This window comes from Macaca mulatta, chromosome 8 (assembly GCF_049350105.2).
Source record: "Macaca mulatta isolate MMU2019108-1 chromosome 8, T2T-MMU8v2.0, whole genome shotgun sequence".
NCBI lineage: Eukaryota > Metazoa > Chordata > Mammalia > Primates > Cercopithecidae > Macaca > Macaca mulatta.
Window position 1 is genome coordinate 96,991,151 of NC_133413.1, and position 27,052 is coordinate 97,018,202.

The 27,052-nt window shown below is 39.7% G+C and overlaps 1 protein-coding gene across 3 annotated transcripts in view; it reads left to right on the forward strand.

The window, feature by feature from the left end:
• Positions 1-323: 323 nt before the first annotated feature.
• CPNE3 (copine 3) overlaps positions 324-27,052 on the forward strand; it is a 49,440-nt gene continuing 22,711 nt past the window's right edge. The window contains exons 1-7 of one of the 3 annotated variants that reach the window (XM_015145671.3): positions 324-481; positions 1,338-1,375; positions 15,233-15,374; positions 15,950-16,129; positions 18,155-18,229; positions 19,486-19,557; positions 24,590-24,673. In XM_015145671.3, coding sequence (XP_015001157.2) covers positions 15,243-15,374; positions 15,950-16,129; positions 18,155-18,229; positions 19,486-19,557; positions 24,590-24,673 — 543 coding nt within the window. In that variant the 5' untranslated portion in view covers positions 324-481; positions 1,338-1,375; positions 15,233-15,242. The remainder of the gene's footprint in view (positions 482-1,337; positions 1,376-15,232; positions 15,375-15,949; positions 16,130-18,154; positions 18,230-19,485; positions 19,558-24,589; positions 24,674-27,052) is intronic. The other 2 variants (XM_001082722.5, XM_015145670.3) reach the window with 2 other exon arrangements.

A 27,052-nucleotide genomic window follows, 5' to 3' on the forward strand; every position in this document is an offset into this window, starting at 1 on the left:
TTCGGATTACAGGTGTGAGCCACGGCGCCCAGTCTTCTCAGTCCAGATATGGTATAAATTTTCTCAAATATTTAAATTATTTAATCCTTAAGGAATTTATTTTGGTGCACCAAACCATTTACCTTAAAGTCAGCTTTGCCTTTTCAGTAAGCGACTGGCCCCCAGAGTAGCCATGAAGCGCCAGCCTACTGGCAGGGAGCGGACCTGCAGCCCAGAGTCAGCTCCCTGTGGATGGGCGGATCCTCGCGCGGGCTGTGCGGGGCTGGGCGCACACTGGACCCGCCCCCTCCCAGCCCCGCCCCGCCCCGCCCCCTTGCTCTGCCAGTCCGGCCCTAGGTTCTCTTGAATCCCTGCGGTCCCGGCAGCTCTCCGGACGCTGCTGGCCTGTTCTCCACCGTCGCTCGACTTCCACCTCTAAGACTCGCACGTGAGTGCGGGCCTCTCCCAGTTCCTGGGCGGGTGAGGCAGCAGCCCAGCAACGGTACCGCCCGGGGGAAAAGGAAAATCCTGGCCTGGAGAATCTAAGCCCGCAGGCTCCGTGCGGCAGGTCCCGCCGGGCCTTGGTGCTGGAAGTGCTCGGTAGCCGGGGATCGGCAGGTCGCGCGGGGGGCTCCCAAGCTAGGTCGCGGCCTGGCGGGGCCCAAGCACCGCCGGCGCCTCCTGGAGGAGCCCGGGCTCGGGGCTCAGCTCTGGGCCGCAAGGCCCCGCCTGGGCCTGGCGCTCGCGCACCTGGGGCTAGGGATAGGCTGGGATCCGCCCTCCTTTCCTGGGCGGAGAGGGTCGGGCTTGTGGCCCAGAGAAGGGTGACAGGCCCCGAAATCACTGCAGCACCACGCGGGGAGAGGGATAGGGTACCCACACCACGTCAGTGGTGAAGCCAGTGCCCAATTGAGCAGGGGGCGCGCGCTTCAGAGCACCCGAGAAGCTGGCAGATGAGGTGGGAAGAGGTGACTCCTGTTCAGAGTAAACAAGGAGGTTGTGAGAAGTAGTCCAGCAGCTCCCGTTTCTCCTCCAGCTTCAAGTTTCTTCTGTCTAGTGTTTTGGGTTCCCTACACCAGGGTTGTGGAGGAAGCGCAGGGCCAGAACCCGTTGGGACCGAGCAGACCAGCCATTTATGTTGCGCTTAATGATCGTCTGCACTTTTTGCATATCCTTAGCGTTGTCTTTTTGAGGCCGCCTCTATAATGGATAATCAAATAGAGGGAAGGGCGGGATTGAATATTGTAACTATTGATTGCAATGTCCCACAACAACTGTGCTGGACAGTTTTTATATGTTAGCTTATTTAACGCTCCCAAGCACTTATAGATGTGATGTTACTCTGTTTCATTCTCCAGGAAACTCAGGTTGAATAACTCATCGGATTACACAACTGGTAAGTGGTGGCATTGGGGTTTGGAATTCAAAAGTTCGTATGGTTTTAGGGCACAGGCTTTATTGCTTAATGTAAAAGAACGTTATTCTTTGGGATAAGCCAGATACCTAGGTTTCAAATCTATGCTATGAAGGCTGTTAGCTGGATGACCTTGGGCAGGATACTTCACCTTTTAGGGCCTGTTTCTGCATTTGTGAAATAGAGATAAAATGTCACAAGGTTGCTATGAGAATTAAATTAGATCCTACTTGTAAAACATTTAGCAAAGTGCTTGGCACATAGTTAGTGGTAAGCTATATATAGTCACATATATCCTGATGTCATTAATTAAGGTTAGCAAACTAGCTCTCTGTGTGTGCTGCCAGCCAGAGCCAAACACAACTTATACAAGCCTAGGACATAGGTAGAGGGAAACAGCAAAGGATGGGAAACGGAAAGGGAATAAAAACAGGTGACATATATAATGGCAATTATAATGACACCAATAGATGTCTCAGTCATTAATCTGTGGTACCCAGGGCCACTTTTTGCCTTTGTGAGAATTTTTAGGAGGTCCGTTCCTTTTGGCTGATGAATTGGAAAAATACATCCCACTCTGGGCTGAAGAATTTCAAACTCTGGGACTGGATCACTTTGAGACTCTAGATGTGAGGGGGAGCTGAATTTTAGGACCCCACAGACCAAAAGGTGCCTGGCACAAACCCCACAGTGAAGTCTGCAGTTCTCTTTCAGGATTTCTTCTCTCAGGTCTAGTCCCTGAAGAATGGGAAGGGAGAGGAGGCTCCAGTATGGGAGAAGCAAAAGAAGTGTTTGCCATTAAGGGTTGCATAATGACTGGACACCCCTTCTAATTTTATCTGTAACTGTGAACAGTTTATAGACAATGGTCTTCATTTTCACATAAGTTTATGGCAACCTATTATACTTTTAAAATATTTTATTTTCTATGCTCTTTATGATGATATCACTGCTGCCCTGAGTATTTCCCTTGCATCATCTGTTTCGGTACCTAGTTCGTATTGTACTCCAACACCTATCAATTATTTTATTTACTTATTTATTTATTTTATAATAAAGATAAGGTCTTATTATGTTGCCCAGGCTGGTCCTGAATTCCTGGGCTCAAGTGATCCTCCTGCCTTGGCCTCCCAAAGTGCTGGGGTTACAGGTGTGAACCACCACACCCAGCCTTATCAATTCTTGGAATAGCTTTATCCATAGTTTTCTTTGCCTTCTTTGTTTTTTGGTACTATCACTGGACTTTTTTTCTTACTAGTGTTAGAGTTTTCTTTTTTTTCTCCTTTTCAAATGTTCTTTAGTCAGTGATTTATTATGCTAGAAAGTATGACTGTTAGCAAAACTAAGAAAGTAAATGTTAGACGTGAAAAATGATTATATGTCATTTGACCTTCAAAGATTCATAATGCCACCACTGCTCACCAAAGCATGATCTTTCAGGTGGATCTTTTCACAAGACTCAATGTCACTTCTATGGGTTGTGCTCAATGACCTGCAGGAGTCCTAACTAGAGCATTCCTTTACTGTTCCCACCATTACCTTCACCCGACAATCTAGCTTCCTTCCCACCAATATTTTCCCTTCTTGTTCTTACTTGTGAGTGGGAATCATATTGGGGGTTTTTTTGGAGAGACTGTTTATTCTTTTAATATAACAGCTTAGCAGTATGCAATCCTAACTTTTTAAAAGACATTAAAATTCATCAGTATTATGGTCACATTAACCAATATGAATTAGGTGGATAGCTTATTAGTAAGTGTCCTCATGAAAAAAAATAGAAGGAAATACTACATACTGATTTTAGTAAATAATTTTGAAATGTCCTCTTGCAAATGGTTATATTATATCTAGTTCCTGTGAAAATTACCGGAACAACTGTGTGGTTTCTGGACACGTTGTTATGAGGCTATTTCACCTTCCCCGGCTTTTAGTTTACCATGCCTCTAGACTAAGGTGATGGTCAGTACTTGTTAAAAGAGGTACCTGCAACTGTAAAGAGGAACTTACTTATCTGTCCACATTTTCATGTTTATGTGTCAGAATTTTTTAAAATGAAGTGAAAATTAAGACAAATACTTCCTGATGATATTGTCAAAACAATTTTATAAAATATGTAAAATTGCACCCCACCTTCAGTACTTCTTGCTCTCCTTCTTTATTGTTCCCTGTAACACTTACTGCCACCTAACATACTATACATGTTACTTATTTGTCTTTATTGTTTTCTGTCTCCCTGCAGTGTAACTCACCTCTCCCTCATGGGGATGGTTGCCTGCTTTGTTTATTGTTGGCTCTCCAGCACCTTAAAACAGTGCCTGACACACAGTAGGCAATCTATAATATTTGTTCAATAAGTGTTGAATGAATTAATAGTACTATTAAACTGCTCATGATTGGGAAATATAAAGGGATTTGCCCTAAAATTAAAAACAGCTACAATGTATGTGTTAAGTAACCAGGACATGAATATTCTTGAAATCAGGAAGTGTATAAACATCTCAACCGTCTTTGCCCAATATACAAACTTTTAAACCTTGGGAACCACGTGGTTGTAGTTGTTGCTACTTTAAACTGAAGGCATTTTTATATGATTTGTTCACCGTGAACTAGAAAGGAGCACATAGTGATAAATGGTGAAGTGCTCAACTTGCCCAATTAAATATACATGTTCCCCTACAAAGAGAAGGAAAAGAGTCAAATTTTGGAAAGCATGCATTTAGAGTTGGGGCATAGTGGACACCAGGGCAGGTGAGAGGTTCTGATGGCTGGTTCAACATCTGGGAAATTCCAGAAGGGGGAAAATTCTTAATGTGCTCTGAGGGGAATGAGAACCCCAGGAGACTTCAGTCTCCGCAGGTTGGTGTGCCTTAATATCAGATCCAGCCTGCCTGCTGCACAGCTGGCCAGCAGCTTTACTTAGCCCTTATAATGAAAGACTTTTCAACTGAACACTTGGGATTTTCAGGTAGGGGATGCAGCTCTGATTTTCATTGAGGGTAAAAGATGATTCACTTTGTAGACATGTATTTCATAGCCAGCTTTGCCAAGATGTATGTTGCATAAAGTGAGGCAATAGTGAGATGTTGCCACTGCTTCTTTTTTTCTTAAGCCAGTCAAATTTAGCAGTAGGGGATTGTATACCAATTTTAGTGACACTGATGTTAGTAACTTCTTATTTGTAACTTTTTAATTTTAATTTTATTTTTTCTGCTTATGTAGCTAATAAGTTCTGATAACCCTTCTTTTAAAAAAAAATTTTATTTATTTATATATGAGATGGGGCCTGATTCTGCCACCCAGGTTGGAGTGCAGCAGCATGATCTCGGCTCACTGCAACCTCCACCTCCCAGCCTCAAGCAATACCACCTCAGTCCCCAGAATGACTGGTACCACAGGCATACCCCACCATGCCCGGCTAATTTTTGTATTTTTGTAGAGACGGGGTTTAGCCATGTTGTCCAGGTTGCTGTTGAACTCCTGAGCTCAAGCCATCTGCCTGCCTCAGTCTCCCAAAGTGCTGGGATTATAAGGATCAGCCACCATGCCTGGCCCAACCCTGCTTCTATTAATAACTTATATTAATACCTCACTAAATGAACCTATGATGAACTGTTCATTTGATGGGCTTGAAAATACAATCAGTGATACTTCTAAAATGTATATACAGTAACCAAGGGATTAGAAAAGTGGTATAACCTGAAACACATGTTAAGTAAACTTTGTAGCCAGCTATGAATCATGGAATAGAACCATATCAGGATTTTCTAGAGAAATTAATGAAGGGTCCTTAGTTGATTGCTTACTTTGTAATGATAAAGACAAGGTAAAACTGCACCTACTTTTTATTTTTGAAGTTAGAGTGATAACATATCAACCTTTTCATGTTAACTCCTGCTTTCCTCAGTTCTACGTGTCCAAGCATCAGCAATGGTATCACTATTTAGATTTTGCTCAAGATAGTTTAAGAATCTGGAAACTTTTTAAAGTGTGGCTAAAAGCTGATTTATTTTACTGTCATGATAGATGCTAAGAGCTTAATAATGTGAGATTTCATGGATGCTAATAAAATTTACTTCCTTATCGTGCTGCATCTGCTTAATAGACTGGGCCCTGTGTTTTGTTTGTTTATTTAAGTCATCTGAGCACTTAATAACAATTTTGAGCCAAGATATCTAACTAATGGAGAAGTTTCTAGATACATTTTTTTTCAGATATAGCTTTTTGTTTGTTTGTTTTGAAACGGAATTTGGCTCTTTTTGCCCAGGCTGGAGTGCAGTGGCACGATCTTGACTCACTGCAACCTCCGCCTCCCTGGTTCAAGCAATTCTCCTGCCTTAGCCTCCTGTGTAGCTAGGATTACAGGCAGACACCACCATGCCCAGCTAATGTTGTATTTTCAGTAGAGACAGGTTTTACCATGTTGGCCAGGATGGTCTTGAAGTCCTGACCTCAGATGATCCGCCCACCTCGGCCTCCCAAAGTGCTGGGATTACAGGCACAAGCCACCGTGCCTGGCCCCAGATATTGTTTTTTTGATAGAGATGGAGACTGAGTTTGGAAAACTTTATCCTTTTTCTTCCATTTCTCCTTTTTGTCCTTATAAATATTCTGATGTTTTCTACTCATTTTTAAAAATCCTTTAGTACCACTTCCTAAACAAGTTACATATTCATTATAATTAAATCAGGGTCAGGATACATTAATGGAAAAGACCTTAGTAATTACTTAAAGAAAGGGATTGACTCAACTCTTAGTTTTAACAGCTGAAGGATGGATGCAGTGGCTCACGCCTGTAATCCCAGCACTTTGGGAGGCCAAGGTGGGCGGATTGCAGGCAGATTACCTGAAGTCAGGAGCTGGAGACCAGCCTGGTCAACATGGTGAAACCCCGTCTCTACTAAAAATACAAAAATTAGCTGGGCGTAGTGGCGGCGCCTGTAATCCCAGCTACTCAGGAGGCTGAGGCAGGAGAATCATTTGAACCCAGGAGGCGGAGGTTGCAAGTGAGCCAAGATCGCCATTGCACTCCAGCCTGGGCGGCAAGAGTGAAAGTCCATCTCAAAAAAAAAAAAAATTTTAACAGCTGAAAAAACCTGAGGCCCAGAGAAGTGACATCAGTTGCCTAAATGCCCGCCATTGTGGTATGACTAACACAGAACCAGTCCCTTTCTTTTTTTTTTTGTTTTTTTGAGATGGAGTCTTGCTTTGTCGCCCAGGCTGGAGTGCAGTGGCACAATCTTGGCTCACTGAAACCTCCACCTCCCATGTTCAAGTGATTCTCCTGCCTCAGCCTCCCAAGTAGCTGGGGCTATAGTGCACCATGCCCAACTAATTTTTATGTTTTTAGTAGACACAGGGTTTCGCCATGTTGACCGGGCTGGTCTCAGATTCCTGACCTCAGGTGATCTGCCTGTGTTGGCCTCCGAAGTGCTGGGATTACAGGTGCGAGCCACCACGCCCAGCCCAGTCCATTTCTTTTGACACCTGATCCAGTGATTCTTCCTTTTTGTTTCTTTTTTTGTTTTGTTTTATGTATGTTTGTGCTTGCCTTTATTCCCTATCTTCATTTCTAGTATCCTCTGGTAGTGATTAAAAAAACAAATCTGGGCATCACTTTCTTACTAAATACAGAACAAGCTTAGTTTAAATTTTTTTAATATGAGTTTTTTACTGTCAGAGTCTGGGTATTAAGTGCAGTATATTCCTGAGAATAAGTGTTGCTGCTCTAAGATGATCTAACGTCACCTACGTACATGGTAGACCTGTGTGTGTAGAGACACACTAGCAAGGAGAACATGCTTTCTTAGTCTTAAGTAATTTACAATTTAATGGGTTATCTTGAAGAGGAACTGCTATGAGGTAAATAAAGTATAAACCATTCCAGTTCTTCCATTCTTTGGCAAGCTTTTGTTATTCTGGTTACCTTTGTTTGAGAACCATATAACTAGTTTTAGCCTCAGTATTAATCTTGTAATTTTAAAGATATTATTTTATTAGTTTGTGTCAGGCTGAATATTACTTTTGATATTAACAAGCCAAAAGGAAATTAATTAGAGAATATTGCTGTTATACTAAGTAACTATTTTTTGATATTGTTTTTAATTGAAAAATCATAATTGTGTGCATCTATGGAGTTTATTTATTTTTACAAATACTGGTTTTACTTGACAGCTAAGTAACTATTAATTAGAGGCTTTAGTGCCCTGGAGGGATTTTGGCATAAAGGGGAAAATACGTGGGTTTATGCTGTGGTGCTGACACTTAGTAGCTTTGTGATCCCATGTAAGTAATTTAACCTTTTTGAAGAAATTTGTATTTTTTTTCCTAGTAGATATTATGCATTGTTTTGAAGATTAACAATGTGCTGAAAATTATCAACATATTCTGGGTCAATCAATTCAGACACTGGAGTGCCTTATATTAAAGTCATACCTGTGACACATGGACCTTTCACCATGTAGTAATCATTATCCTGCCTAACTCACAGAGTTTTTGTAAAGTTCAGAAGATAATATATTATTTGGAAGCACTTTGAAAACTATAAAAGAAATAATATCTGTCTAGTTGTATGGAATTATTACCTATCTTTTCTTTCCCCTTATTCTTCTACTCCCCACTCTCTTACTGTCTACCCTTAAATGTAAGGGTGAAAAAGAAATCCAGTAGTCAGTAGCAATAAGATTGCACATTTTTTTATAGTGGAGTATAGTTTTAATTGCCAGTAAAAGTAGAAATCTCTGGGGAGCTTCTTCAGCTCCAAGAGCACTAATTGTTCTCTGACTGTACCACACAATTTTATACTCTTGTATACTCTTTCTGTGTATACATAGTTAGCTAAGTAGCTAAGTATTTATTTCGTTTTGGCCTCCTCCCCAAACCCCACTTTTGGAACACCTAGAAAGTATTCAATAAGTAATTGTTTTTTGAATGGATCTCCCCAGTTTGATTATAATGAGCTACGAGCTCTTCCGTTGCTGTATAATGTCCCTGCTGTCCTTAGCAAAATAATGGGTTTACAGTAACCTCATAATAAATACAGTTGCTAGTTTGGCCTGGGAACTCTCAGGAACTTAGCAGCCTTGGGATTTTCAGCCGTATTACCTGCTCTGCGCGCCCCCCCCCCCCGCCTTTTTTTTTAAGTAGGGGAACACTTATTACTGTTCTGAGCAGCACAATTGGAGAAACACTGCCTAGGGTGTTTATTGCTGATGTTGCTGGGCGGGTTCCAGCTGCCCCAAGGTTGCCCTTGTGTGCTTTCAGTAGCGGTCAGGCAGGATGTACTGCGGAATAGCAGTTAGTGAATCATGGTATTAGAACCAGAAGGAACATCTGAGAATTTTTTATAGTAAGCCAGTCTCTTCATTTTTCGGCTGAAGACTGAAGGAACTTTACTAAAGGGATTGGTAGATGGGCACTGACTTCTCCTTCACAATTGTTTTAGAACACATTTTGAGTCACTGACATGAGCCTGCGCTGCCCTCACCTGCGTACCTTATCTATGCTCAAGGCTGACTATTTTGCCAAATTAATTTTATGTAAATCCCAAAAAGTATTATTGTTTCAAGAAGCTTTTCATAAATAAGAATGAGAAAGCTGTTTTATGTCTTACTACTTAATAATAAGCCATCTATGCTGAGACAATCAATTAAAATCCCTGAGTCATTAATAAAATAATTGCTACAATTCATGGAGTGTCTATTATATGCTGAGCATGCTACAAACCTACAATTGTCAGGGTTTGTATTAAGTTTATTTTTCTATTTTAACCTTATTTACATTAAGGATAAGTGTCAGGGTTTTTTAATATCCCCATTTTATAAATTAGGAAATTGAAATTCAGATAGATAATTTGGCAGAGGTGACACATCCAAATTAGTGGTAGGAAAGAAATTTGAACAACACACACTGACTCCAGAGTTATTGCTCTTTCTGCTACAAATAACCTGTGCCAGATGTCATGCTTCAGGAAGAAGAGGAAGTGGTAAAATATGATCGCTGCCCACAGTTCACAGTATATAGACGGAGTGATGAGCCACAAATACGAGTAACAATAGTGGAAAGAAGATAGAATCAGTGCCATAACAGCATGAGGGGTATCAGCAGGGTATCAGCAACAGCTGTATGAAGGAAGTATCATTTGAAGTGTTTGTTTTGTTTTGTTTTGCGATAGAGTCTCACTCTGTCACCCAGGCTGGAGTGCAGTGGTGCCATCTCGGCTCACTGCAACCTTCGCCTCCTTGGTTCAAGCAATTCTCCTGCCTCAGCCTCCCGAGTAGCTGTGATTACAGGCACCTGCCACCACGCCTAGCTAATTTCTGTATATTTAGTAGAGACAGGGTTTCACCCTGTTGGTCATGATGAGTGTTGAACTCCTGACGTCAAGTGATCCCCTGCCTCGCCCACCCAAAGTACCGTGATTACAGGTGTGAGCCACCATGCCCGGCCTGAAGTGGATCTTGAAGAACTTGAATGGGCAGAGGTAGCTGTTCAGGTAGACTAGGGGTAGATGTTGGCAGAGCCGTGAATTCTAGGCTTAGTTTATTGGACTATCACTTTTTAATCAGAAGTGATAAAATCATAATGTGAATGGAGAGAAAATGGCAGTGGGAATACCCATTAGGAGACTATTATGTTAGGCAGGTGACAGATATAGAAGACCTGAAGTTAAGGTTGTGACTCTGGGGATGGGGAAGGGGCTGTATCTCCATGTTTGAGAGTGATTTGGGTTTCTAGTAGGCAGAATCTCTGTGGCATCTTTACTGGATAAATCTAAGAGTAGGTTTAAGGAGGAATGAGAAAAGAGAAAGTAGATAAGACTTCAGGATTTTCAGCCAGGGCATGGGAATGACCAGATGCCTTAAATTTCACATATCAGATACCACTTTAAATATTAGGTCTTACATTCATACAGCCAACAGACACATGAAAAAATGCTCATCATCACTGGCCATCAGAGAAATGCAAATCAAAACCACAATGAGATACCATCTCACACCAGTTAGAATGGCGATCATTCAAAGGTCAGGAAACAACAGGTGCTGGAGAGGATGTGGAGAAATAGGAACACTTTTACACTGTTGGTGGGATTGTAAACTAGTTCAACCATTATGGAAAACAGTATGGCGATTCCTCAAGGATCTAGAACTAGATGTACCATATGACCCAGCCATCCCATTACTGGGTATATACCCAAAGGATTATAAATTATGCTGCTATAAAGACACATGCACACGTATGTTTATTGCAGCACTATTCACAATAGCAAAGACTTGGAATCAACCCAAATGTCCATCAGTGACAGATTGGATTAAGAAAATGTGGCACCTATACACCATGGAATACTATGCAGCCATCAAAAAGGATGAGTTTGTGTCCTTTGTAGGGACATGGATGCAGCTGGAAACCATCATTCTTAGCAAACTATCACAAGAACAGAAAACCAAACACCGCATGTTCTCACTCATAGGTGGGAACTGAACAATGAGATCACTTGGACTCGGGAAGGGGAACATCACACACCGGGGCCTATCATGGGGAGGGGGTAGGGGGGAGGGGGGAGGGATTGCATTGGGAGTTATACCTGATGTAAATGACGAGTTGATGGGTGCAGCACACCAACAAGGCACAAGTATACATATGTAACAAACCTGCACGTTATGCACATGTACCCTACAACTTAAAGTATAATAATAATAAATAAATTAAAAAAATAATAATAAATAAAAATAAATAAATAAATATTAGGTCTTAATTCTCAGTTCCTTAGGTTTATCTCTGTTATAATACTGATGCAGAACATTAGGGTGAATGGGAGAATGATTGATATGTTTGGTATTTCTAGGGATTATTTGCATTTCAGAGGAGGTGTTTGGATCAAATTATTGTCCAATAAGTAATAATCTGTACAGTAGGAAGCCATTGTCTAATCCTAGGGATTATTTGTGTTTTCTATCCTGCTGTTTAAGGAGTAAAATACTACATAGAATTATTCTTTAGTTGCTCGTTTATTCTTTGCCAGGTAACTTATCCCAGCCAAATCTTTCACACTAAAAGAGTATAAAACATTTGCTTTATTTTCCTGCATAATTTTTTTTTTTTTTTTTTTTTTTTTTTTTTTTTTTGAGACAGGGTCTTGCTCTGTCACCCAGGCTGCAGTGCATAGCTTACTGTGGACTTGAACTCCTGGACTTGAGTGAACCTCCTGCCTTAGCCTACCGAGTAGCTGGGACTGCAGGTGCATGCCACCTTGGCTGGCTAATTTTTTAAATTTTTCTTTCTTTCTTTCTTTCTTTCTTTTTTTTTTCTGAGATGGAGTCTTGCTCTGTCACCCAGGCTGGAGTGCAATGGTGCAGTCTCACTCACTGAAACCTCTGCCTCCCAGGTTCAAGTGATTGTCCTGCCTCAGCCTCCTAAGTAGCTGGGATTATAGGCACGCACCACCATGCCTGGCTAATATTTTTTTTTTTTTTTTAAGAGAATGAGGTCTCTGTTGCTCAGGCTGGTCTTGAACTCCTGGGCTCAAGTGATCCTACTGCCTCAGCCTCCCAAAGTGCTGGGATTACATGTATGAGCCAATATGCCCAGCTCCCATTGTGATTTGTGGATAAAATATGCTATTGCTCTCTTAAAAAATTGTATATCATGTACTGGATAATTACATTAAAAGGAAATGAGAACAGCATCTTCATGAATATTACTATTAACAAGATTCCAGACCCTGGTGTTTATGTAATTTCTTCCATTTGCCATTCAGCCATAATGGTTTCAGGATAAAATTGAGGCCACAGTCAGAGTCATTTTCAGAGGGCAATGCTGCTAATAGAGGAAATTTGTTTCCTGGCAGCAATGCAGTAGTGTAACTCAGCAATTTGTTAAATAATCAGCTGTGCCTGGCATGTTGTTTTTGTAGCTTTTGTATAAGCATTTTTAGGGAAAAAAATAATGCTCTTCTGATATGTGGTGTCTCTTTGCTGTGAGACTGACTTCACACATAGATGTCTGCATTCTCTCTTGAATTCTCCCCATCCTTGGAAATTTGAAGACTTTTCTGCTGGCTGGTAGAGAATCCTCTACATGTTTTTTTTGGAAGCTTTAGCAATCATTGCTCATTCTATGTTCATCCACAGGGCACTGCATTATGCTTGGTACTGCTGACATACAACTTACAAGACTCTACATTATGCAAAAAAAAAAAATCATACAACTAACATTTATTTTACAGATTCTATATTAGATACAAAAGACAGGATGCCTGGCACATGCCAGATTTACAAATTTACTTGCAGTATCTCCATTTTTACTGATGAGGAAATCTAGGCTCAGGGAGTTGAAGTTACTTATACGTGGTCACACAGCAAGTGCCAGGTGGAGGGTTCTACAGGGCGTGGTGGTGGGCACCTGTAATCCCAGCTACTCGGGAGGCTGAGGCAGAGAATTGCTTGAATCTGGGAGGCGGATGTTGCAGTGACCTGAGATTGTGCCACTGCACCCCAGCCTGGATGACAGAGCAAGACTCCATCTCAAAAAAAAAATTGGGGGTGTGCATTACCCCAAATTTGATCTTGTTCCTGTAATTCAGTAATCTGTTACTATTAGTGCAATAGGAATTCAAAGGAACACCTTAGTATGGATTGGAATAATCAGGATAATCATGCAATGGAATAATAAAAAAATAAGAAACATGGGATAGATAAGAAAGGATCAAACCCTAGAGGCAGATAGTGATAAAATAATAATAATGATAAAATGTGAGCACTTACTGTATACTAGGACTGTTTAAATATATATATCTTGTATATATTTTGTTTGTTTTTGTTTTGTTTTTGTTTTTGTTTTTGTTTTTTGAGATGGGTCTCACTCTGTCACCCAGGTTGGAGTGCAGTGGCATGATCTTGGCTCACTGCAAACTCTGCCTTCCAGTCTCAAGCGATCCTCCTACCGTATCAGACTCCGGAGTAGCTGAGATCACAGGCTCATTCCACCACACCCAGCTAATTTTTGTATTTTAGTAGAGATGAGGTTTCACCATGTTGGCCAGGCTGGTCTTGAACTCCTGACCTCAAGTAGTCCACCTGCCTAGGCCTCCCAAACTGCTGGGAATACAGGTGTGAGCCATGGTGGTCAGCCAGCTTTGTTTTTAAATGGGATTTCTAGCTACTTCTAAGGCTATGCAACCTACTTCATTTTTCTTAGTCTTTATTTATTTAGGAATCTTAGTATTGATTTTTGACATGTGTTAAGAACTGCTACTATTTTTAGAGAGTTCAATAGAATTATCAATTTTTTTTATAAGACGTTAGTTGTTTTTGACATTACAAAGGCTCTTCTAATGGTAATCTTTGTTATTTCAGATTTGCTTAGGCATTTTATACAGCACAGGAATCCTACTGCCATATTTAAATATAACAAGATAATGAGCGGATTTGTTTCTGTGGTCCTAGAACTTCAGCTAAATCTCAAAGTGAGGGGCAAAGGGCATTAAATCTTAACCCATTGTAAGGATGTTTGCCAGTAGCTCTAGGGTAGTAGGTACCTTCTCTCCTGCAGAACCTGCCCTAGCACCATCAACGTCCACTGGCTAAGTGGACATCCAAATGGGAAATGCAATGCCTAGTTCCTTTTCTTGGTGACACCTGCATCCCCTTTCATTCCCTGGGTTCACGGATGAAGGCAGCTCACCTGCAATACTGAATTCCTTCTCAAGTCCAGCCCCCATCATGTGCTCCACCCTATCCCCAGTCCTTTTCATATTTTGATTGGATACTGAGGAAGGAGGGGTCTATGGAAGTTAAGCTAACTCTGATATTTCTTAGCAAGTCATAAGGGAAGATGGACCACACCTTCTCTCTGTAGAACAGTAGGCTTGTCAACCTTGTCTACACATTAGAATCATCCAAGGAGCTGATGTCAAGGTTGTACCCTAAACTAGTTAAAATCTCTTTAAGTGGAACTCCGGCATCAGTAGCTTTGAAAGCTTCCCCAGATGATTCCAGGAAGCAGCCAATATGGAGAACCACGGCTGCAAAATATTGGGAGCTGGGGGTAGAGTAGGGGGAAAGGGGGCTTTGGGGTTTTTGGTTTTAGCCAAAAAATCTGTGAAAACAGAAAATATCCCACTCAGTGTCTTGTTAAATAAACAAATAAAAATAAAACTTAATCTGTTTTGTAGTATAATGTTAGGCATACCTTTAAGTGAAGAATCAAGATAATACTTGGAGTTTTTCTGAATGATAAAATTTATAGTTAAGGTAAAAAGAAGATTAGTTTTTTCTTTTTTTTTTTTAGACAGAGTCTCTGTTGCCCAGGCTGGAATGCAGTGGCACAATTATAGCTCACTACAGGCTCAATCTCTTGGGTTCAAGCAATCCTCTTGCCTCAGCCTTCCTAGTAGCTGGGATTATAGGCACACACCACCATGCTTGGCTAATTTTTTATTTTTAGTAGAGACGAGGTCTTGCTGTATTGCCCAGGATGGTCTCAAATTCCTAAGCTCAAGCCATCCTTCTGCCTCAGCCTCCCAAAGTGCTGGGATTACAGGCTGAGTCAGCCCAGCCAAGAAGATTAGTATGTCTTATTAGCCATCTTAAAAGCTGCATTTTTCTGTCATTCAGTAAATGAATTTTATCCTAGCAAGAGAATCTGATGGAGGCAATATCACTGTAATGAGCTAATAGACACCCACATCCCAAGGAGGCATATATAACAGTCGGATTCTAGCAAGTTCACTCTATAAGCTTATTATGACAATTGATCTTAAGAAGTCACCTGTTTTTGTTAGGAATGAGTGTGCTTCTTAAAGGCATTGTTTCACTTGCTTTCTCTTTTTATTGGTTTTCTCAGAACTCAAGACATGGCTGCCCAGTGTGTCACAAAGGTGTCGCTGAATGTTTCCTGTGCCAATCTTTTGGATAAAGATATAGGGTCAAAGTCAGACCCTTTATGTGTGTTATTTTTGAATACAAGTGGTCAACAGTGGTATGAGGTAATGTTAAATACTTTACTTAAAAAGTCATCTGAATTACTCTTTTAACAATGTAAGGAGTTTTTTTTTTTTTTTTTTGAGATGGGGTCTCGCTGTGTCTCCCAGGCTGGAGTGCAGTGGTGTGATCTCGGCTCACTGCAAGCTCTGCCTCCTGGGTTCAAGCCATTCTCCTGCCTCAGCCTCCCAAGTAGCTGAAACTACAGGCGCCCGCCACCACGCCCGGCTAGTTTTTTGTATTTTTAGTAGAGACGGGGTTTCACCATGTTAGCCAGGATAGTCTCGATCTCCTGACCTCGTGATCCACCCGCCTCGGCCTCCCAAAGTGCTGGGATTACAGGCTTGAGCCACCGCGCCCGGCCAGGATTTTTTTTTTTTTATCTTAAAAATAATAACACTATCTCATCTGTTAATGGAGTTTTTTGTGAAAGTTTGCCCTTGATTGTAGAATTTTTCATACACATATAGAAACTTCCTTTAGTTGTCATGCCTGTGTTTATGTTTAGTACGTAAAGATGTGAAAATCCAAGTGCACCTTTGATCTGAACAAACTTTTTTGTTTTGGGGGATGGGTGTAGGTTGAGCGCACAGAAAGGATTAAGAATTGCTTGAATCCCCAATTTTCCAAGACATTTATTATTGATTACTACTTTGAAGTGGTTCAGAAATTGAAATTTGGGGTTTATGACATCGACAACAAAACTATTGAGCTGAGTGATGATGACTTCTTAGGGGAATGTGAATGTACCCTTGGACAAGTAAGTATACATAGCCACTGTACTCTATTTTGTCTAAGTTTTAATGAATTTGGTGTTTTCGGTAAGAATCATTTAATTTTTAAAGTTGAAAAACATGTAATCACTTTAAAGACAGTTTATATATTAATATGCTTGGCTTGAACATTATAGAATTCATCTTATATTTTGTACGGGCAGGAACTATGTATTTATGGAAAAGCCTGTTAATTCTTTTGAGTAAGGGAGGCTTCATGAGGCATTTCATTAAGTAATACCAACGCTTTAGCTGCTGCAGAGTTCTCTATAGTTTTGTTATGTTCAAGCCATAAATGCTATCAAGATAACAGCAACTTCTCTGTTCTTCTAACTAGTGAGACTGGCACCTCCTGACTTCCAATGCCCCAACACTACCCACTTTACCTGGCTTGCTCTTACTCAGCCTTATTCCCCCCATAAACCTTCTCTGACCCTCTAGATTAGTTTGGAATCCTTTTCTGAGCTCACTTGGTACTGTCTAGTACTTCTTATCATACTTTTTAATAGTTGCTTAATTATGTGTCTTCCCAGTATATGACAAGTGTGGTCAGGGTAGGGACGTGTCTCGTGGCTCACCATTTTGCTCCTATTTTAATCTGATTCATAAGGAGAGATTATGACCATTTGTATAGACTGAAGAAGGTTTTAGGAGGGAGGAATAATTTTTTTTCAATATGTGACATTTGTCACTCACATATGTCTTTTACAACTTTATTTTTCAGGGTTGAGTTGTTTGGAGATTATGGGTGTTTTCTGTATCTCAAAACCAATATGAAACTGATCAGTTTTCTGGAACTTTGATAAATAATATCAAAGAAAAAATTAAGGAAGTATTTATTTTTTGGGGGAAAAAATCCCAGTGTAGCTAAAATTCCTATGAATTTGTGAGATATATCAGAGGTATATCTGTTTGACAGAACCTAGGTATACTATATTCCTTCAAGCAATATGACATTTTATGGGAGTTAAATATTGAAGTTGTGTCTCAGTAGAAAACTCGAATCCTTTTTTTGTGTTTTTGTTTTTTTTTTTGAGACAGGGTCTCACTCAGTCACCCAGGATGGAGTACAGTGGCTCAATCACAGCTCACTGCAGCCTTGACCTCCTGGGTTCAAGTGAGCCTCCCACCTCAGCCTCCCAAGTAGCTGGGACTATAAGCACACGCCATGGCACCTGGCTAATTTTTGTATTACTTTGTAGAGACAGGTTTCGGCATGTTGCTGAGGCTGGGCTTGAACTTGTGGGCTCAAGCAATCCTCCCACATCAACCTCCCAAAGTGCTGGGATTATAGGCATGAGCCACTGCACGTGGCCTTGAATCTCATTTATCGAGTGTTCTGAAGCCCACCTTTTACCTAGAAGGTTTCAGCTAAGTGATTTCTTTATGCGATGAGAATCTGGTCCTCTTTTTCCATTACAAGGAATGATTTAAACTTTGACATACCGAGGAGATTAAGAAACTAGTGGGTAAGGAGATTGTATCTGCCAGGGTAGGCTCCTTAGTAGTTTTTTCCAATGGGTTTTAAATATGTAGATGATTTTTTTTTTTCTTTTTTTTTTTTGAAATGGACTCTCGCTCTTGTTGCCCAGGCTGGAGTGCAATGGTGCGAACTCAGCTCACTGCAACTTCCGCCTCCTGGGTTCAAGCGATTCTCCTGCCTCTGCCTCCTGAGTAACTGGGACCGCAGGCACCCACCACCACACTTGGCTAATTTTTGTATTTTTAGTAGAGATGGGGTTTCACTATGTAGGCCAGGCTGGTCTCGAACTCCTGACCTCAGGTGATTTGCCTGCCTCGGCCTCCCAAAGTGCTGGGATTGCAGGCATGAGCCACTGTGCCTGGCCCTAAATATGTAGATGATCCAAATCTTTAAGAAACCAACTTAATGTTTCTATTTCTAATGACTTTAAGTGAACCTTGTACTCAATCTTTTTTGCTGAAACTATTTCATTTAAAAATTCATAGGTTGAAGGGAAATGACTCTTTGTATCACTTTCTAATTCTAACAGATTGTTTCCAGTAAGAAGCTAACTCGACCACTGGTGCTGAAAAATGGCAGACCTGCAGGGAAAGGGAGCATTACGGTAAAAATAAGATATTTGTCTTTTGTCTCGAAAGATTTATCATAATAGGACATGCTGAAACTGTGCATATCAGACAAATATTCTGCAGCCATGCTTTGCCACTCAGTCTTGAATGTTGCATTCCGTCCACCCTTGTCTTGTAGTTATCACAAACGGAAAATGTATTGTGCAAACCAGGAGAAACATGCAATGTGGTAATCCCTTCTTTCAGTTTTTTTAAGTTGCCCATAGAGGTCCAGTGCACCTTGGTGATACCTGCCCCTCCTCTGTGGAAGTAAACTGCTTAATAATCTGGATCAATTTGGTTCTCTACTGGCGAAACATAGTCCTCTCAACATGACAGAAATTTCCCCTAGTGGATTTTATTCCAGAGGGATGTTATATTATGACATGGCCATTGAACCTATAAACTCTTTACCTTCATTTTTTGTGCTTGCTATCTGCTGCCCATCCTCCCACCTGGGCTTTTCATTGCTGATTACTGACTTCAAGCAAATTAATATATGCATCATTGTATTTTACATTTCCCATCATATAATGCCAAGCCTGTAAACCTTATCTTCTAGAGTGTCTGTACAGTTAACTGCTGCCTGGAGTGATAGTATTTTAACTTTAGCTCCCTCTGAGAATGTAAGGCTAGTTCCCTGAGAGAGCTATGTTTCAAGGTTATCATGATCATCAAATACATTTCTCTGAGAGCTGTTTTGCTACAGTTTAGATTTCCAAAGGCGTAAGAATGTTCAGGGGTTTTGATTTTTGTGGGAAAGAGAACATTATCAGTAGTTAGCTTCCTTGCTGTGGGGCATGATAGACTGATACTTATTTTTAAGTAGAATGAGTTTTTCAGTTACATTGGATGAAAAACATTGATCTGATAATATCAATGTATAGAGTTTTCTAGGTATGATTTATTCATGCTTCTCAGTATTAGGGAACTTCAGTGTTGTGCAGAGGGTATTCTCAGTCTTCTGGGGTTTTGACATTTCTCTTGAGTGGGGAAGATCCAGTTTGGGCAACCACATTTCAAAAGACATTGCTTAATGCAGACCTGGGCATATTTTGGGCAAATCTTTATTCCACACACATAAAAGAAATAATGGTAGATCTTTCTTAATGATGCCATTTTCTTATGAAACATTTTAGAATTCATTTATATTAGTGTAGGCTTTATATTAGATAACAGAATAAATCAGTGCTTAAGTGTCTATCAGAATTCCTAAAACATATTTTCTTTCACTCACTTTATCTACTCATAGATTTCAGCTGAAGAAATAAAAGATAATAGAGTGGTCTTGTTTGAAATGGAAGCCAGAAAACTGGATAATAAGGTGGGTAGACTATGCAGATTTCAGCAAGTTTGTCATGTTTTGCCTGTTTTTTAAGAAAATGAAAATGCAGTTAATATCATGAACTTCATCATCTGAGCATCACATAGGGTACTAGTTACTTCCAAATTTTGCATGTGTGTGTGTTGTATGTTTAAGCAGAACCCATTTCTCTTCACCTCTTTCATCTAGATGTAATCAAAGGATTTGTTTAGATTAAGAGAGGAGTTGAATAGAAGCATTAATGTTACTGTAAAAGCATGAAAGAGTACAGTTGAATTACTTTCAGGAAAAAAGTGGAAACTGTGCTTTATTAATTATAGGTCAATTATCCTCTTTGCATTCAAAGGTCAATTTCTTTTTATGAAGGATGAGTATATATAATATATAATAACACAACAATTTAGTATATAGCATGGATTATAATTCTTTTATCTATCTTATCTATCTATCTATCTATCTATCTATCTATCTATCTACCTACCTACCTACCTACCTACCTACCTACCTACCTATATTTTTTAGAGACATGGTCTCACTGTGTTGCCCAGGCTGGTCTGGAACTCCTGGGCTCAAGCAGTCCTCCCATTTCATACTCCCAAAGTGTTAGGATTACAGGTGTGAGCCCCTGAGCCCAGCTTTTTGTACTTAATTCTATAATCTAGTCAATATTCTTCATTGTTTGCAGTTTAATTTGAAAACATTTTAGGGCTAGGCGTGTTGGCTTATGCCTGTAATCCCAGTACTTTGGGAGGCCGAGGTGGGCAGATCACTTGAGCTTAGAAATTTGAGACCAGCTTGGGCAACATGGCGAAACCCTATCTCTACAAAAAATGCAAAAATTAGCTGGGTGTGGTGGCATGTGCCTGTAGTCCCATGTGAGGTAGGAGGATTGCTTGAGCCAGGAGGTCAAAACTACAGTGAGCAGTAATCCTACATTCTCACGTGCGTAATGGAGCAAGACGCTGTCTCAAGAAGAAAAAAAAAAGTAAAGAAAACATTTTAGACTATAGGCTGGAGACTTTTTTTTTTAATTGTGGAAAAATTTAAATATATACAAAACTGGAAGACTATTTTTAAAAAATTTCATGTTCCCATCACCCATTTTCCACAATAATAACTCATGGCCAATTTCATTTAATCTCTACCCTCATCTACTTTCTCTCCTCCCAGACTTCATAGCATTTCATCCCTGAATGTGTTGATGTATCTCTGAAGACACTTTAAAAAATATAATTGTTTAAAGTGTGTCTTAAGTCCTTTTAAATCTATATATTTCTTCCTTTCTTTTACTTCTTTCTTCCCTTCCTCCCTCCCTTCCTTCCTTTCTATCAATTCTTCCATCCATCGTGGAATTTATTCAATGGAGAAAACTGATTTCTTTGTCCTGCAGAAGTTTCCACATTCAAGTTGGGCACAGGTAATGTACACCTGTAGTCCCAGCTACTCAGGAGACTGAGGCAGGAAGATGGCTTGATCCCGGGAGTTTGAGGCTGTAGTGCATTATAATTACAAGACTCCATCTTTTTTTTTTTTTTTTCAAAAAGGAATTTTCCATATTTTGCCTATGGCTTATTAAAGGTGTCATTTAACATGTTTCTCTCTCTACTTTTACTTTCTGATTTCTGTAACCTGGCAATTGAATCTAGAAGTATGATCTGCTGGTATTTTTAATTGTTGGCAAGACAGTTTCATCATGTAATTCCATCAGGAGACTCACACTAACTTGTATGTTTTGGGGATGTTTGTGATCATTGATGATAACTGCCTGGTTTTATTATTAAGAGTCTGGGCCAGGCGCGGTGGCTCACGCCTGTAATCCCAGCACTTTGGGAGTCCGAGGTGGACGGATCACGAGGTCAGGAGATCAAGACCATCCTGGCTAACATGGTGAAACCCTGTCTCTACTAAAAAATACAAAAAATTAGCTGGGCATGGCGGCAGACGCCTGTAGTCCCAGCTACTCGGGAGGCTGAGGCAGGAGAATGTCGTGAACCTGGGAGGCGGAGGTTGCAGTGAGCCGAGATCGCGCCACTGCACTCCAGCCTGGCGACAGAGCAAGGCTCTGTCTCAAAAAAAAAAGAAATAAATAAAAAAAAAATCTGTAAAATAGTGATATCGTCAGTCTGTCATTGCTTTTGTTTCTTAGCAAGAATGTTTCTATAGAGAGAAACTTCCCCGCCTTAGGTATTTATTTACTTCGTGGTATAGTTTATATAGGAAAAACAAGTTAAACTGTTTGACTTTTCCCTCATATTTGCCATTTTTCAAAATTATTAAGTTGGTTCCCTAGCATCCCCTAAATGTGACCAGTGAAGTTTTTTTGTTTGTTTTGTTCTGTTTTAGAATTGCTATAAAGTAATAGATTTAAATATTAATAACTGCAATGGATTACTTCTCATAGATGCTTAAGTTATTCCAACTTTGGCCTGAGGGAATTCGTTTAAGTTTGTGCTTGAGACCATTTGGCACAACTCCAGGAGTCTTTGAATAGTTTCCTTGCTCTGTGGGATGACAAGAGCTTCAAATAACTTCTTTCTGAAGTTCTTTTTGTCTTTAATAAGCCATGTTCCAAGCTTATTTTATCTAGTTTCTGCCTCAGATTGGCAGATTAAAAGGAACCTTACTTCATTTTGGTGGAATTGATATTTAGAGACCACAGTCCAGTGCTAGGGGTACTCACTGTTGTGGGTTATTGTCATTCATGGTTTCGAGGGCTTTTCAGTGGACAACAGAAAAGACTTTTTTTTTTAATTTAAGAAAAACTAAATCATGAAATTACACAACTATTTCCAATTCAAATATAGAATTACTGGCTGGGCACGGTGACTCATGCCTGTAATCCAGCACTCTGGGAGGTGGTGGGTAGAACACTTGAGGTCAGGAGTTCAAGACCAGCCTGGCCAACAAGGTGAAACCCTGCCTCTACTAAAAATACAAAAATTAGCCGATCATGGTGGCATGTACCTGTAGTCCCAACTACTCAAGAGGATGAGGCATGAGAACTGCTTGAACCCAGGAAGGGGAGGTCATAGTGACCTGAGATCATACCACTGCACTCCAGCCTTGGTTACGTCTCCAAAACAACAACGACAACAAAAAATATTTATAGAATTACAGGGACTTATTTTATATTCATACCTCATTTCTCTTGGTTGCTAAAGATATTAACATAATTGCTTATCTGTTTTGTCTCACATGACATTAATAGTTTTAGAATAAAAATATTATTATTAAGAGTATTTTTACTGAAAACAGTTTGAGCTTTCTTTGAAGTTCTTTTTGTCTTTAAGGTGTGTATATTCCACTATTGTTATATAGTCACATTCTTACGATTTAAAGAAAGAATTCTTTTGTGTGGTTATGCTGTCACAGTCCTAGTTTCGTTTTGCTTTTTATATTTAGGGATTGATTTTTAAAAAAACCATTTGATTTAATTTTCTTTTATAAAACATACAAAATTTACATGGCTCTGAAATCTACAAAACAAGGTATTTAAGAAATTTAACTTCTCTCCCTGTCTACCTTGCTTCCACTTTCCTCCGTGCAGATAATAATTTTTAAAAAGTTGTGTTTTATAATTTAATCATTCTGTTTCCTAAATATCTAAGGGTTTTTCTGTGTGTATATATACTCGTGTGTGTGTGTGTATGTGTTCATATGTATATGTGTATGTATGTATTTGTATTTATGTTCCCCACCTCCAGCCCTTACATAAGCGTAGCATGCTAGATGTACACTTTCCTCCACCGTGCTTCTTTTACTTAACATATCCTGGAGATTAGAGCCAGCGAGTTTCATTATTGTTTTAGTTCTAATACTAACAACTTAATGAATCTTCGAACAAGTATTGGTTTTTAGCCTTCAAAATGATAACAAGGATATTCTGCCTTTTCCATAGGATTATTTTTAAGATAACTCACACAGGGCATGTTAATGTGTTTTTGAAAAGTTAATTTCTCACTGTTACGTTGCTGTTATTTATTGTGTTTAAATATAAACACAAAGTCTTTGTGTTTATATTTTTGACTGTACCAAATATCTTATTTGCTTGACATTAAACTTTGTATTCAAGAGAGAAATAATTTTATTTTAGTTCTTAATGTAATACTGAAGTTAATTCAGAACTAAAGAAATCTTCAGCTCAGGGATATATCTGCATATATTCCTGTGAGATTAACAAGTGTCCTTTCATTTTCAAAAATAACAAGTCATATATGTTAAGGAATATGCAAATTTCAAAATGAAAATGAGAAAAAAATCATCCATAGTCTTACCACCTGAGTTAATCCATTTTCCCCGAATTTTATCTCACTGTATGTGTGTGAATATGTGTGTACTGAGGATGGTGATAACGGTATTTTTGAGCACTTAGTGTGCTTGAGCATTGTATAGGAGTTCTGTGGTGAATCACAGAGGAAATGGAAGGTGCAGTTTGTGCCCTTGAAGTGTTTCTATTATGCGTTCCACGTATCTACCTCTGGTCATTTGTGCATGCAAAGAAATGTGTGGTATTGGTGAAGGGGTTTCAGATATAGAAGGGTGAGATATGAAGTTAAGGCCTGGATCCATTAATTAATTAGATATGTGATCTTGGGAAAATCATTAACCCCTCTGAATCCATTTTCTCCCTGATAACTTCCCTGTCTCCATAGAGTTGGTATGGCTAATGTTTGTGATGTCATTTATTTAAACCTACTCAGTGATATGTGAATGAAAATGGTTAAAGGTGAAAACAAGGCAAAAACATATGTTGTGGTATATTTGACCACTGCATTTTAAAACCGTCATGTTTTTGAGAAGTCAGGGTATGATATACAGCATTATGAGCATTTATCACAAGCACTTTGATAATTCTCCCTAGTAGACTTCAGTAAGTTGCTAAGTTAGGGAGAAAGGTGATGAGATGTGTATTTACTACCAGTACTATAGAGTTAGACTTCAGGGGGTTGCCAACATGTGTAAAGTATGGTCACACATGGTTTCATGGGTTCAGAGGAGAACAAATGCTTTTTGTTGTTTGTTTTAATTGTAGGATCTATTTGGAAAGTCAGACCCATACCTGGAATTCCACAAGCAGACATCTGATGGAAACTGGCTGATGGTTCATCGGACAGAGGTGAACCTCTGAATTTGAAAAGCAGAGTGGAGGTGTTCTTTGGAATTATTGTAATCTGAGTTTTAGAAAGCTTATATTTATAAAAATATCAATCTGAGTTCAGACTTACATATAGCCAGAGATACAAGTTCAGACTTACATATAGCCATGTTCACATTTTTTTCTTTCAGTGAGGAGGTGCTACCATACTTTATGATTTTTATGTTGAAAAATTTTAAGCCCTATGAAGAACACTAAATGTATTCCTCTGCACCCCTCACCTAGATTCACCAAATGGACACACACTCCCACACACTTGTGCTCTCTGTCTCTGTTTCTGTCCCTCTCTGTCTCTGTCTCTCTCTCTCTCTCACATACACACACACACACACACTTTTGCACACATATATTTTCCTTTTGGAAAATCATCCTAATGGAGCTACAGACATAATAACTCTTATCTTTAAATGCTGCAGCAGGCCAAGTGTGGTGGCTCATGCTTGTAATCCCAGCACTTTGGGAAGCCAACGCGGGTGGATCACTTGAGGTCAGGAGCTCGAGACCAGCCTGGCCAACATGGTGAAATCCCGTCTCTACTAAAAATACAAAAATTAGCCAGGTGTGGTAGCACTTGCCTGCGGTCCCAGCTACTCAGGAGGCTGAGGCACAAGAATTGCTTGAACCCAGGAGGCGGAAGTTGCAGTGAGCTGAGACTGCACCACTGCACTCCATCCTGGGCAACTGAGCGAGACTCCACCTCAAAATAAATAAATAAATAAATAAATTCCACAGCAGATATGTTTAAAGAACAGGGGTATTCTATACAATCAGACTTGAGAAAATTGACATTTGACATAGCTAAATGTGTCATCATTTGGTATACCATTCAACTTCAGATTTCCTTGGTTGTCCCACAGGTTTTATATGTATTTTGTTTTGCTTTGTTTTGTTCAGAATCCAGTCAAGGCTCATATTTTGGATTTGACTATTATATTCCCAATAGAGGACTCTTCTCCCTATCTTCCTTGGTGCCACTGAATATCTTGAAAATCAAGACCAGAATGTCCAACATTCTGGATTCTTCTGTTTCCTCACAACTAGATCCAGATCAAACATTTCTGTCAAAAACACTGTGTGTGTTCCTTTTCTTTACATTTTCAGGAGGCTTATGGTACCAGTCTGCCCAGCATTGATGTCAAGCTTGGCTACTTGGTTAAAATGATGACCACCAGATCTCACCATGATAAAGTCTAATTTTTTCCCCCTTTTTAATTAATAAGTGATATGTGGTGTGAAACTATAAGACTGCATGAATTACCTGTTCTCTAGCACTTCAACCAGTGATTTTAGCATCCATTGATGATCCTTGCCTAATGAATTATGGGTAGTAAAATAGTGATTTTTCAAAATCTTTCATCCTTTTTACTTATATTAGCAGACGTTCCTCTTTCATCTCTTCTCTCTCACTTTCTTTCCTTTTATTTTTAGTATCATTATAAATTCATGGATTGTTATAACAGTGTATGCTTTGTGTTAACTCATTACTCTATTTTTGCTGCTCAGATTAATCCAAGTTTGACCAGAGAGAGCTCCTAGTCTCTAAAATGGCTCTTGGTTTTTCTTTTTGACCTCATTTGTCTTTAAGCATTCTCTTAAGTTAGAGTATGTTCTCAGTTCTCCTTGTACTTTTTCTGTCCCAGAGCTGGTATGAGCTTGTCTCTTAATAAGCTCTATTTCTGCAGGACGGTAGTAGTATTTAGACACTGACATCTGAGTGCTAAATGTGCTCATTGCTACTGGATATCATTGCTTTTAGGCCTTTTCAGTGGACAAAGCTAAGAAATTTGTATATTTGTGTTTATCTGTTTATTATGTATGTATATATGGTATTAAAATTTTATATTATAAATGTGGACTTACTTCTCCAATTCAATTCCAACATAGTGAGTTTCTTATTCTGTATTACCTTTTCTTATTTCGTATTTGAATCTTCTGTGCCCTGCAATAAAACCGTGGTTGCTAATAAAGTCAATAATCCTCTGCAGTTTTTTTTGTTTGTTTTTTTTGTTTTTTTTTTTTTGAGATGTAGTCTTGCTCTGTCACCCAGGCTGGAATGCAGTGGCACGATCTCCACTCACTGCAACCTCCACCTCCCGGATTCCAGCAATCTCCTGCCTCAGCCTCCTGAGTAGCTAGGATTATAGGCGTGCACCACTACACCCAGCTAATTTTTTATTTTTTTAGTAGAGACAGGGTTTCACCATGTTGGCCAGGCTGGTCTCAAACTCCTGACCTCAGGTGATCTGCCCGTCTCGGCCTTCCAAAGTTTGGGGATTACAGGCATGAGCCACTGCGCCCGGCCATCCTCTGCAGTTTCTAAGTGCTCCTTGTAGTAGGTAG